The sequence below is a fragment of the Meira miltonrushii genome, assembly GCF_003144205.1.
Source record: "Meira miltonrushii strain MCA 3882 unplaced genomic scaffold FA14scaffold_6, whole genome shotgun sequence".
NCBI lineage: Eukaryota > Fungi > Basidiomycota > Exobasidiomycetes > Exobasidiales > Brachybasidiaceae > Meira > Meira miltonrushii.
Window position 1 is genome coordinate 682,383 of NW_020289948.1, and position 11,935 is coordinate 694,317.

General features: G+C 44.2%; 4 protein-coding genes across 4 annotated transcripts; 2 read left to right on the forward strand and 2 right to left on the reverse strand.

Annotated features, from left to right (window-relative positions):
• Positions 1-692: 692 nt before the first annotated feature.
• FA14DRAFT_162680 (putative GCY1-galactose-induced protein of aldo/keto reductase family) lies at positions 693-1,897 on the forward strand. Its single transcript, XM_025499722.1, has one exon. The coding sequence runs from the start codon at positions 836-838 to the stop codon at positions 1,817-1,819; it is 984 nt and encodes a 327-aa protein (XP_025352118.1). The 5' UTR covers positions 693-835; the 3' UTR covers positions 1,820-1,897.
• Positions 1,898-1,901: 4 nt separating this feature from the next.
• FA14DRAFT_93309 (uncharacterized protein) lies at positions 1,902-2,836 on the reverse strand. The gene has a single exon (XM_025503091.1). It carries the CDS (start codon positions 2,757-2,759, stop codon positions 1,983-1,985), a length of 777 nt encoding a protein of 258 aa, XP_025352119.1. The 5' UTR covers positions 2,760-2,836; the 3' UTR covers positions 1,902-1,982.
• A 161-nt stretch (positions 2,837-2,997) lies between these two features.
• FA14DRAFT_162681 (isomerising glucosamine-fructose-6-phosphate aminotransferase) lies at positions 2,998-5,305 on the reverse strand. The gene has a single exon (XM_025499723.1). It carries the CDS (start codon positions 5,211-5,213, stop codon positions 3,108-3,110), a length of 2,106 nt encoding a protein of 701 aa, XP_025352120.1. The 5' UTR covers positions 5,214-5,305; the 3' UTR covers positions 2,998-3,107.
• A 1,470-nt stretch (positions 5,306-6,775) lies between these two features.
• On the forward strand, positions 6,776-11,665 carry FA14DRAFT_158632 (uncharacterized protein; the record flags this gene model as incomplete). The annotated part of the gene is made up of 1 exon (XM_025497981.1): positions 6,776-11,665. One exon carries the CDS (start codon positions 6,776-6,778, stop codon positions 11,663-11,665), a length of 4,890 nt encoding a protein of 1,629 aa, XP_025352121.1.
• Between the last annotated feature and the right edge of the window lie 270 nt (positions 11,666-11,935).

An 11,935-nucleotide genomic window follows, 5' to 3' on the forward strand; every position in this document is an offset into this window, starting at 1 on the left:
ATTAAACGCAAAACTTATCGCTATGTGGAAATAATTTTAATCATAGAAAGTGAATCACCATTTATTTAATATTGAAGGCGTTAAGGGTTGATAATAAACAGGTGGCGGTGATGAAATGATTGAAGTTTATTATCGCTGTCGCATGGCTTTCACCTATACATAAACGGCAGGACACAGTGCGTATTTCATACAGTCTAGTGGGGTAGGTGCCCCTTTATTTGTTCGGAGAATATAATTTACAACTCATCCATCAGATCGACAGGCCAGCTTAGTCTTTTCAACGGACAGGACAAGAGATTGCCGGTAACAAAGATTTCCGAGAAGTGTTCCTTGCTAATCAATCAATTTGGCGCGGCCCCGGTGTTAATGCGTGCGAGACAAGAGTTCACCGGTGTGTGTTCTGTAAGTGCGCTATATAGCCTGGGGGTGCGTTCGCATAAAACAGTGCTAAGTGGAGAATTACACACGCACATGAGCATTCAATAAATCGACGTGGGGAATTGTGTTGAGGAACGTGGAATATCAATTCGCTCTTCGGCAGTGTATCGGTCACCGGTAATGTATTGGAAAGTGTTAGGCAGTTAAAGTGCGTACCTGTGTGTCAAATAATAAAGTTGTATCTCTTTCTTGTGTGCGGCATGATTACACATCTTCCAAAGGCACTTTATCAGTCTTTTTACTGCTTGGCTTGTCGGATGACCATTTGTAAATTCATTCGCTGGACGAAGACCTTCTCTGAACTTCCTCTACCCAAAAACAAGAAGATATAAAAACAATTTCAAACTCTGCCTCCCCTCTCTTATCTCCATCATCTTTCTTTAAACAATTTTGAACAATGTCTCTACCTACTCACTTCACTTTAAGCAACGGACTCAAACTTCCTTCCATCGGTTTGGGAACATGGCAATCCCAACCTGGAGAAGTCCGTGCTGCCGTTGCACACGCTCTCAAGAGTGGTTATCGTCACATTGACTGTGCTCATGCTTACGGTAACGAAACCGAAGTCGGTCAAGGTATCAAAGATAGCGGTATTCCACGCAAGGACATCTGGGTCACCAGCAAATTGTTCGAAACCCATCATCGTCCCGAATACGTTCGTATGGCATTGAAGAACACTTTGAAAGAATTAGATTTGGAATATTTGGACTTGTACTTGATGCACTGGCCTTTGGCTTTCGAACCTGAAGTTAAATCAGATGGCTCTTTGCCTTCCCGTAACGGTGTCAAGGACGCTTCCGGAAAGACAAAGACTGATGTTGCTATGTCAAACAACCACGAGGCTACATGGCGTGAATTGGAAAAGTGCGTCGATGAAGGTTTGGTCAAGTCAATCGGTGTTTCCAACTTTAACATTCGTCGTTTGCGTGAACTTTTGTCTTACGCTCGTATCAAGCCAGTCACCGATCAAGTTGAATTGTCAATGACATGCCCTCAAGTTGAATTGGTTTCTTGGTTGCAAAAGAACAACATCGTTCCACAAGCATACAGTCCTTTGGGAGGTGCAGGAGCAAAAGGAACATCTTTGCAAGTTGTTGGAGATTTGGCAAAGAAGCACGATTGCACTCCTGCTAACGTCATCTTGTCTTGGCTCGTTGGAAGAGGATGCAACCCATTGCCAAAATCCGTCACTGATAGCCGTATCACGTCAAACCAAAAATTGATCAACCTCACAAAGGAAGACGTTGATGCTTTGACCAAATACTCTACCGAGAACCCAGTCGTTCGTGTTTGTGATCAAACAGAGGATGTTACACCTCGTTTCGATATCTTTGAAGAGAACCACCCAGAGCACAACGACAAGAAACAAGCATTGCTCTGATTGGTGTTTGTCTTGGATATGGTTTTCTCTCAACAATCTGTATGATTATCAAAACATAATTTGCATTATTGAAAATGGGATCAATGAAATGAAATGTGCGAGAAAGAAAGCGATCAGGTAAGTGTGCTACTGGACATGACTGTGAAAAGTGCGGCATGGTGGATCAGCTTTCCTTGATGGTATTGAGCAATGGCTCAAGCTCTTTAAAAAGCGTTTTAACCTCTTCTTTAACTACGATGGAATGATAATTGTTGGATGCTTTGCATTCATCACATAGCAGAGTATGATTTTTAAAAGTACGGATTGCTCTGATAGCATTCTCGAGGGATTGGATGACGATTTTGTTATAATTTTGAATCACATTCCTATATTCGATCGGATGAACATCTTCCTGTGAATCACGTTGAGGTTGTTCTTTTTCCAGAACGGCCTTTCTTCCTACTTGCATGCATACTTCTGGCTGTGCCAAACAGGACGGGTACAATCTAGCAACAGCAGCAGCAGCAGCGGGCTTTGGCGTACTCTGATTCTCCTTCTGTGGAAGCGTCTTGCATCTCCTCATCAAAGCGCTCATTTCTTTCTCATTAATGTCCAGTAATGGATGTGGACAGCCAGCTTCTTGTGTAAAATCATCAAACCAATCATCCTCCCGTGGAATCTCATCTGTCCAATCATCTTCAAGTACTTCGTTTCCGAAATTATCATAATATGCTCCTGCACCCAATCCATCCTCAATGGCATGATCATGACGTGATAGATCTTCTGCCATGTCGTATTCATTATAATCGTAATGCCCGAAATCTGGATCTTCCTCATTTAAAGGACACATATCGTACCAATCATCATTTCGATCCCAGCATACTATACTTTGCCATGGCTCTCCTTGGTCTTCCTCAAGCGAGGGCATCATTCGATCTAAATACTTCCAATACTGCTCCATTGTTTCTTTATGTAGTCTGGTGGCAGGAGGGAAAGAAAGAGCTGGATGGCTTTTTCTCAATGCAATCACAAAATCTCAACTTCCGAGTGAGTCTAGTGTCAGTAAAATTGGATTGGATAAAGATGCTATTGGTAAAATAAGCTTAAGGATGTGTTCACTGTGTTGCGTGGGGAAGGAGGGAGAGAAAGAAAGATTCCAAATACGATTATATGAAAGAACAAAGAAAAATTGGAAACACAAAAAAACACACGACAAAATTGACCTTGTTGAACTTGGTTGTGAAGGGGGGGGGGGAAGGGTAAAACGATAAATCACTCTTGTATTCTCTTCTTCTTCTTCTTTGACTCTTTACTCCACAGTCACACTCTTTGCCAAATTACGTGGGAAATCGACATCTACTCCTGCTGCAGTTGCCAAATGGTATGACAATAATTGCAATGGAATAACTGTCAATAATCCTTGCAAGGCATCAATCGTACGTGGAACGCGAATCGTCTTTGCGTCTGCTTGAATGTCTTGATCATCATCGTTGCAGATGATGATAGGTTGTCCTTTACGTGCGGTAACTTGCATCAATGCTGTACGGACTTTAGGGTAAATGGAATCCTTTGTCATGATCAAAATCACAGGCATAGATTCATCAATCAAAGCCAAAGGACCATGCTTCAATTCACCGGCCAAAATACCTTCTGAGTGCATATAACAAATTTCTTTGATCTTCAATGCACCTTCCAAACATGTTGCATGTTGATAACCACGTCCCATGATCAACAAAGAACGTTCTTTTGCCAATGTTCCATGTGCCAATGCTTGTAAGGCTTTGTCCTGTGCCAAAATTGTTCGAATTTGTTCGGGCAAATCATGTAAGCCATCAATGATTTGGTTCCTTCTTTCGGTCATTGAGATACGATCTTCTGATAATTGAACGGCCATCATGACCAAAGCGATGTACTGAGATGTGTATGCCTTGGTGGATGCAACACCAATTTCAGGTCCAGCGTTGATGTGGATACCACAGTGAGTTTCACGTGAGATCGTTGAGCCGACAGTGTTGACCACACCCAAACATAGAGCACCACGTTCCAAGCAGTAACGCAAAGCCAAGATCGTATCAGCAGTTTCACCAGATTGACTGACGAACACACAAACGTCATCACGGAAGATTGGTGTACGACGATCGAGGAAATCGGAGGCCAATTCGATCGAAACGGGAATTTCCGTCAATTCTTCAAAAATTGCACGTGTTGCCAATGCGGAATGGTAAGAAGTACCACAAGCACAGAAAACGATACGACGACAACGTCTGATCGTTGCAAGGAACGCTGACAAACCACCCAACATCACTTGACGAGTATCAAAGTTGACACGTCCACGCATAGTGTTCACGACTGATTCTGGTTGTTCAAAGATTTCCTTTTGCATGAAGTGGTCGAAAGATCCTTTCATAATTTCGGCCAATTCCATCTCTAATGTTTCGATCGAACGCATGGAAGAAAGACCATCATTGCGGCGTAGTCTGTGAATGTGTAATTCACCTTCAGAGATGTGAGCGATATCATCATCTTCGAGGTATAAGACACGCTTGGTATGTTCAATGACTGCACTTGCATCGGAAGCGACAAAGTACTCGATTGGTTGGGGAAGACCGTCTTCAGACAAGAAGGCACGGGATTGAGAGCGGATCAAGTTTGCATTGGGCACAGACAATGAACCAGGACCAGCAGGTCTGCCACCTGGAGGTGCAAGCAAACCAGATTGAGTTGGAACGCTCAATGATTCATCTGCATCTGTGTTTCCACCAAATTCAACATCAACAAAGTCTACCTTGAGCTTCTTTTCTGTCTTGACACCGATCAAAAGAGGCGAACCACGACGAGCAATGACCACTTCACCAGGGTAGTGGATTGACTTGAAAACGAAGGAGAAAGCACCTTCCAATTCTTTGATTACGCTCTTAACCAAAGATGTGAAGTCAGGCTTTCTTCCTGAAGCGCTGTCGTAGAGGTATTTGCACAAAACAGCAACACTTTCTGTATCAGTTTCGGTTTCGAACTTGTATCCGCGCTTTGATAAGACCATCTTCAATTCTCTGAAGTTGGTAATGATACCATTGTGAACGACGACGAATTCATTGTTTGCATCACTACGATGAGGATGGCAGTTCAATGGAGAAGGTTGACCATGCGTCGCCCAACGTGTATGTGCCATACCAACTTGTGAGATTGATGTTCTTGCAAAATCGATTGGAGTTTCGTCAATGTGTTTGCGCAAAGCTTGCACCTTACCAACTTGCTTAAAGAGGAGAACCTCTTTTTCCGTATCACCATCGATGGCAATACCGGCACTATCGTAACCACGATATTCAAGTCTTGCTAAACCGTTTACCAAAGTGTCCACAACATAGCGACGGTCCTTTTCGACCAAATGGTTAATGTAAGCAAAGATACCACACATATTGACACAAATGAGAGAAAGTTGCTTGATCTAGTAAAAATGCGCTGGGACCTGCCAGCGAGTCCAAAAACAGGATGAAAATTGAGGATCAACTGTTTTGTTGTAACGGGAGTGAGACAGGTCAGTCACAAATGAATCGTAAGTAAAAGATGATGAAAGGAAGAAACGTACAAAATTGAACCTTTGAGTGTGCTTTTGTTGTTGTACACACACCTCTCCGCGTTACAAAGACTAATTTGGTTCAGTCAGGAGTCGCGGGAATTCCGAAGTAAGAGCTTAAAAAGCGGTGTTGGTGTTGTACTTGCAATGTTGCTTGTAAACACAAAACTTGTAATAAGAAATTGAAAAAGGCCAAAAAAAGGTATGATCTTCAAAATGAACAAATCACTCTTTCTTCTGTTTTTTGATGATGACGGCACTCAAAGATGATGATCAAGGGGAATGTTTATAGTGTGTGTTGTTCTAATACGTTCTAGCCATTGTTTTTTCTCTCTAAGCTGGTGCTGCTGCTGCTATTGATTGATGAACGCGTGTGCGTGTGCGGGAGTATTTTAGTGTGAAGTGTGCGTTGTGTGTGCTAGCAGATGCCGCGCGTGTGCGTTGGAATATGTAATCCATAACGCGTGTTTTCAATGTATGTACGCACCGCGTTAAAGATGCCGTCCCTTTTTTGAACAACAGTGGCCAAGTGCTCAATATAAGAAAAAAGCCAAAAATGCTAAACCCCTTGCTTCACTTCACGCCTCTTTTCGGATAGTTTTTTTTTTTTCTTTTTGGAAAATATTCATTAATCCAAAAGAACGTGCACAAACCCAGTCTAATTATTTTGCAGCTAATTGATCGTAAAAGTCCAAGCACGCAAATAGACTTCTTTTTGATTTCTTATTAATTTGCACAGGGGGGCACTGGACGCCTGCATGGAAAAGGTTTTCTTAAAGGGTACCCTATCAGAGGCTGAGCGCGTATATTACACGCACACACTTTTAAGCGGGGCATAACGAACAAAAGTATATGCGCGTATGTATGATATCGAAGAAGCGGAACGAATGGTGGATGGAATCAAAGTAGTAGTAACCATCATCCATCCCTCCTTTTTTTCTCTCTTTAACGAGACTATCTTTCATCTTCTCTTTCGTTTGCATTTCATCAGACGACAGCTTTAGCCTGATTTGGCTGGTCCGAATTGGCAAGAAGATATTTCACACAAGACCTATTGCATCATCTATCTACTCCGATAAAATACAATCGGGATCGGTTCAGGCGTAATAGAAAGAAAGATTGCTTTGAAAGCACTTACAAATCACATTCCTCATCCGCTAACGACATTCATTCAGGCGACCCATCGCTTTCTTGCGAGAGTCTTTCTTTTTCGAAATTCTCTTTTGCGGTACCATTTTGGCGTTATTCGGACTTTTTGCCTTTCCGTTCTCCGGCGCCGTTCTTCGAATTTGCCAAAAGGAATACGGTCCGCTAAGGCAAAGCATCGATCAGATCCATTACGGAATCTAATCGTCGTTCATCTAGACAACCACCATCCCTGTCCCTCCAAATAATCAAGCAAAATGAGAGAATCATCCATATCAAGCCAAGAAGGATTGGACACATCCAATAGAGAACGTGATCAAAGGTTGCGATCGGCAAAGAAGAAGTTGAAGAGCTATCGCGCAAAGCAAGCTCAAATGGAACAAGCCAAAAGACAATCTCTTCTCGCAAACAGTTCAATTCCCGCAACCAATTCAGGTAGCTTCTCTTCTTCTTCGCAACATTCACAATCATCATTTTCTATCCCTGCTCCATCCACTTCGCAAAACCGTTTGAGCGTCCAAGGCGATCGCGCCCTAGCAGCCATCATCAATGACGCCGCACGGGAGAGCAATCAATTTATCGACAACAAACGTCATTCACGCTCTTTTTCTCGATCCAGCGTTGGTGGTCATGGAAGAGGACATTCACGCACCGGCTCTATATCTGTGACTGCATCTGGTTTGATTGCAGCATCACAGCTACTTTCAAACAATGCAAATGTGCCATCTGCGCCCTCGTCCAACCGTCTCTCTACGACATCCTCGTCTTCCTTCATCGCATCCACACCTCATAGCCATACTCGCGGACATTCGAGAAGTCACTCGCGCAGTGGCTCTCGCAGCCTTGCGAGTGGACGGTCACGGCCTGTCAGCTTAATCGGGTCTCTCAACGCACCATCTTCGGCTGTGAACGATGCTTGGAAAGATGTGGATGAAAGCGCCACAGTTGAACAGTCACCAGATATCGATATGCTAAAGACACCCACTCTTGCATCCACAAGTCAGTTGATGGATGATAGCACTCCAATGGCCGCTGCATCCAACGGGCCAAGACCATTTATCACTGCAACACCCGCAACCCCAATCAATGAAGCAAATAGAGCGAGCAATGATGCAACACCTGTTGCACTTCCCAACAGGTCAAGTCAAACCCACGCACGTAGGTCATCCCGCCATTCACGAAAGGATAGCGTCAGTACACGAAAAGAGAGCATGGAGATTATGGGAGGTTTGGGTTCTTTGGGCATCAATCCTGCGCATATATCAGCAGCTTTCGATATGACACCATCCAACTCAGCCAACTCATTTGCATCTTCTTCTTACAATCAACGTAATAGCCGTCGCATCAGCTCTCAAAGATGGAGTGGATTGCAATCTGCTAGTGTCTTATTTGGAGGCCCGGCTGACCCTGCTTCGAAACGTAACAGCTTCGATTGGCGAAGTGCAATTGCTTCAGCAGAAGCGCAAGAGCGTGAAAATAACGGTGATGACCGTTTGACAGCGTTGGAAAAGCTTGAAGGTCGCTCTAAAAGACATTCTCGTCAAAGTAGCGTTCAATTGCCCACTTTTGACGAATTGCACGGCGATGAAGGCATGAACAAGAGAGCAAGTCAAGATTTGATCGAATCGAATTTGAAGACCACAAATTCATCTGGATCCATGTTGGCATCCATACCTTTCGCTGCCCCTCCTTCTTCGCCTTCAGCTTCTGTAAATGCAGCTTTGAACAATGGCGCACCATCACTTGCTGTCAATGGAGATTTGCATGCTAGCGTTGACTCATCTACTGGAGGTGAAGGTTTGGGTACTCTGATGGAAGAAGAAGAGGAGGAAGAGGATATCCTTGCAGCTCTCTCACCTCTGCGTGAAAAGGGTGGATTTGATTTCGTTGCAACGGAAGAAGAACGTAAAAAGCGTAAACAAGCCGAGCAAGAGGTGATCAAACGCACTCGTCGTACCAGCTTAACTCCTGGACCGTTGAAATTGAGTGGACGACCGGCCAGCTTATTTTTATCTCCTCGTACGCCGCAATCAAGCTCGACAGGTAGTGGATTCACGCCATCCAATTCTATGCCCACGTTTGCATCCATGCAACAGCAAATACAATCAGATTCCAATGATGCAGATATCTCACAGGATACATCTTCAGATTCAGAAATGCTTGCAGTCACGCCTACGATCAAAGACATTATTGAATCACCAGAAGTCGTTACGCCGCAATCATCCGGCCCTGTTATGAGCCAAATGCAACGTAAACTGGCCGAGGCAAGATTGACCGGAGCACTTCCCGAAACTCCTACTCGAAAGGTAAACAGTGGTCCCACCGTAGAAATGAAACGATCGTGGAGAGCTTCGATGCCTACAGCGCCTGCTACTGCACCTGCTGTGCCAAATGCACCGAGTAGCGCAAAAGGCATGCGTACTTTACGTCTTGCAACCAATTTGAACAATTCAAGAACGGAATTGTTGCAACATCGTGCTAATGCTGAATCAACTAGTTCGTTATCAAGTTCTGCATCGCACAGTAGTTCGGCCACAACAGGCCCAGCTTCTTCGGTCGCTGGCTCCTTTGCTGGTACACCCAACAAACGTGGAAGTTTGATCTACAATTCGTCTAGCTCAAATGCTGCTGATGTTGTCACCCCTGCAAACAGTGGCAGAAGAAGCAGTATTCAATACCGCGCCTCACCTCTTGACAGCAGTTCTCCTGCCGATCTATCGAAATCGTCAATCTCATCCACATCTTCCTTCGTCAACAGTCTCAATGCACAGCAACAACAACAATCGACTTCGCCCAGTCCTGGCGCTGGCGTTCCATATGGAATGTTTGAAGAACTCAAATCCAAGCATCAAAGAGATGTTGCTCTTTTGGATGACGCTCGCCGTAATATTGCTAGGTTAGAGTCTGAATTGGCTTCGGAAAGCGAACGTGCTCGAAATGAATACGACGAACTGGAAAGATGGAGTGCGGAAGAGAAACGTTCGTTGGGTGTTCGTATTGAACATTTGGAAGCTAGTATCGTTGAGGTGACCCAAGTCCGGGCAGCACGTGAACAACATCATCAAGCCGAAATGAAAGAAGCAATGGCAAAGCATGAAGAACTCAAGACACAACTTGAAGATGCACAAGATGAACGTGAGATGTTACGTGAAGATGTTGAAGGATGGAGAACGAGATGTTCGGATTTGGAGAAATCTCTACGGGATAGACAACCAAGTCCAATGCTCAGTGCTGCAATTCGCGAAGGATCCATTTCTCCTATCATTACCGATTTCGATGCTCCTCCAACACCTCAAGCCATCAAACTCTTGAAGGATATGCGAATGCAAATCTTGTCTTTGGCAAGATCTCTGGAAATGGAGAAGGAACAGCATGCAAAGACACGAACCGAGAAGGATCAATTGAATATGCGTAATGCCCGCCTTCTCTCTAATCTACACGATCAAAGTTTCAATGATGATACGATGGCTACAACGATGACTGCAGATACTACAATGCAAGATGATGTCAAAGAGGATGCTGAGGTCAAGCATGTCACCATTGCTCCACCACCTCGTAGCGTTTCAGCAAAGTCTAACTTGATGACTGATTCATCATCGAATGGCAGCTTGAATGGCGTGATCACTGTCAGTTGCTTGAGCAATCCTTCTCCCACTGCCGATCGTAGAGCTGTCTCATACGAAAGTGCAGGTAGCAGTGGAAGTGCAACCAAGAAGAAGCGTAATCACGTTTTCGCCTATGACAGTAGCATGGAAAGCGGAAAAGGAGGTACAAGTATGGGAAGCATGAGTGGAATTACACATCAAACTTCCGATTACCTTGGCAGTCCCGGAAGTGGCGAGAACAGAAACAGCAAGAATGATGACGCATTCATTGCAGAAGTACAAGCTGATTTGGTAGGATTGGGCATGAGTACGTCTTTGGATACGCTAGACGAAGAAGAAGAAGCAAATGTTGAAAAAGACGGCACTCCGCTTTCGACAGGTAATGAGCAATTTGATACTCCGCAATCGATACACATTGTTCAACATCAACCAAGTGATTCATTCGATGTTGAAGCTGGAGGTTTACGTCCATTTGATGTCGAATCTACTGCTCCTTCAACTCCTGCTTTGGATCATCAATCTCCTTTGCCTCAATCTCTTCCTACGATGTCAATCGGGGCAGACGAAGATGATCATCTTGAATCCGGTCATAACAGTGTCAGCATCACATCTTCCGTCGAATCGCACATGGAGCCAGTTTCACCATTGCCAACACAAAGTCAAACATCTACAGAAACGATCACAACGCCCATGGATCATGATGATCACGGTCGATTTGATTCAAGCAAGGATGAAGATCAATATCTTGATGAAGAAGTTGATGAAAGCGAACTCCCACCTCCACCCGCTCCAAGACCAGAATTTATTCGGGAATGGTCATTCTCCAAAGCAATGTCCACCATGCCTAGATCAAACTCTTTGCGTGAGAAGCCAAAATTGCGTATCGGAACGCAAGGCCTGGATATGATGGGAAGTGAACAGAGGAAGAGACGAGCAAGGAAGAACGTTTCGATTGATGACTTCTTTGGAATTATGAATTTGGATCAAGGCACGAAGTTACCTCCATTGCCTACGCCTGACGAAGCATTGGACATGCCACCTTTGCAATTTGAGAATGATACAGGCGTGACAACTTCGTTCAACTCTGCACCTCCTTATGGCATCGCACCTAGATGGCCATCCACCATCAAACCTCCGATTGCAAAAACGTCTAGAATGTACGGACAAAGTATGTCAAGTCGTTCATCCAGTTCGCTTTCACCTTCTGGAAGTTTCAATTCGATTCGCACATCTTCGCAATCGCAGAGGTATGGCAGCAGTGGCAATCACTATGGAGGAGAACAGGTCCCTGCCGCGCAAAGTGCACCTGGAGGAGGCTACTTTAGCCGAGTTGTTTCCTTAACAAGTGCTTTCAGTAGTGGACTTGGAGGATATTTAATGGGAGGCGGAACTCCTTCACCGCAAGCTTTACCTGCATATAAAAATGACAACAGAATGGACTATAACGATGGTTATCACGGTTACGGTGGCGTTGAGTCTGGCGATCAAAATGCCAGTATAAGCTGGGCTGTTACTCAACGTCGAGAAGTAGAAGAGGCATAATGACACGAATTTACTGCTTTTATATTTTTATCAATTCCCTCTCCCCTTTTCTTTATTTCATGTATTTCTTCCCTTTCTCGAGCTCTCGATGATTGTCTCAGCACCTTTTTCCCCAATAATCATGCATGCATTGATTGCTACCTCTTTCTTATAAACAGATACAATCTACTTTTTCGATCTTCTTGCTTTATATATATATTTGTTGCATATCAATTCAACGACATTTTTTCACTGCATTAATAAAACGACTGGCTAGACTGGTGACGCGCC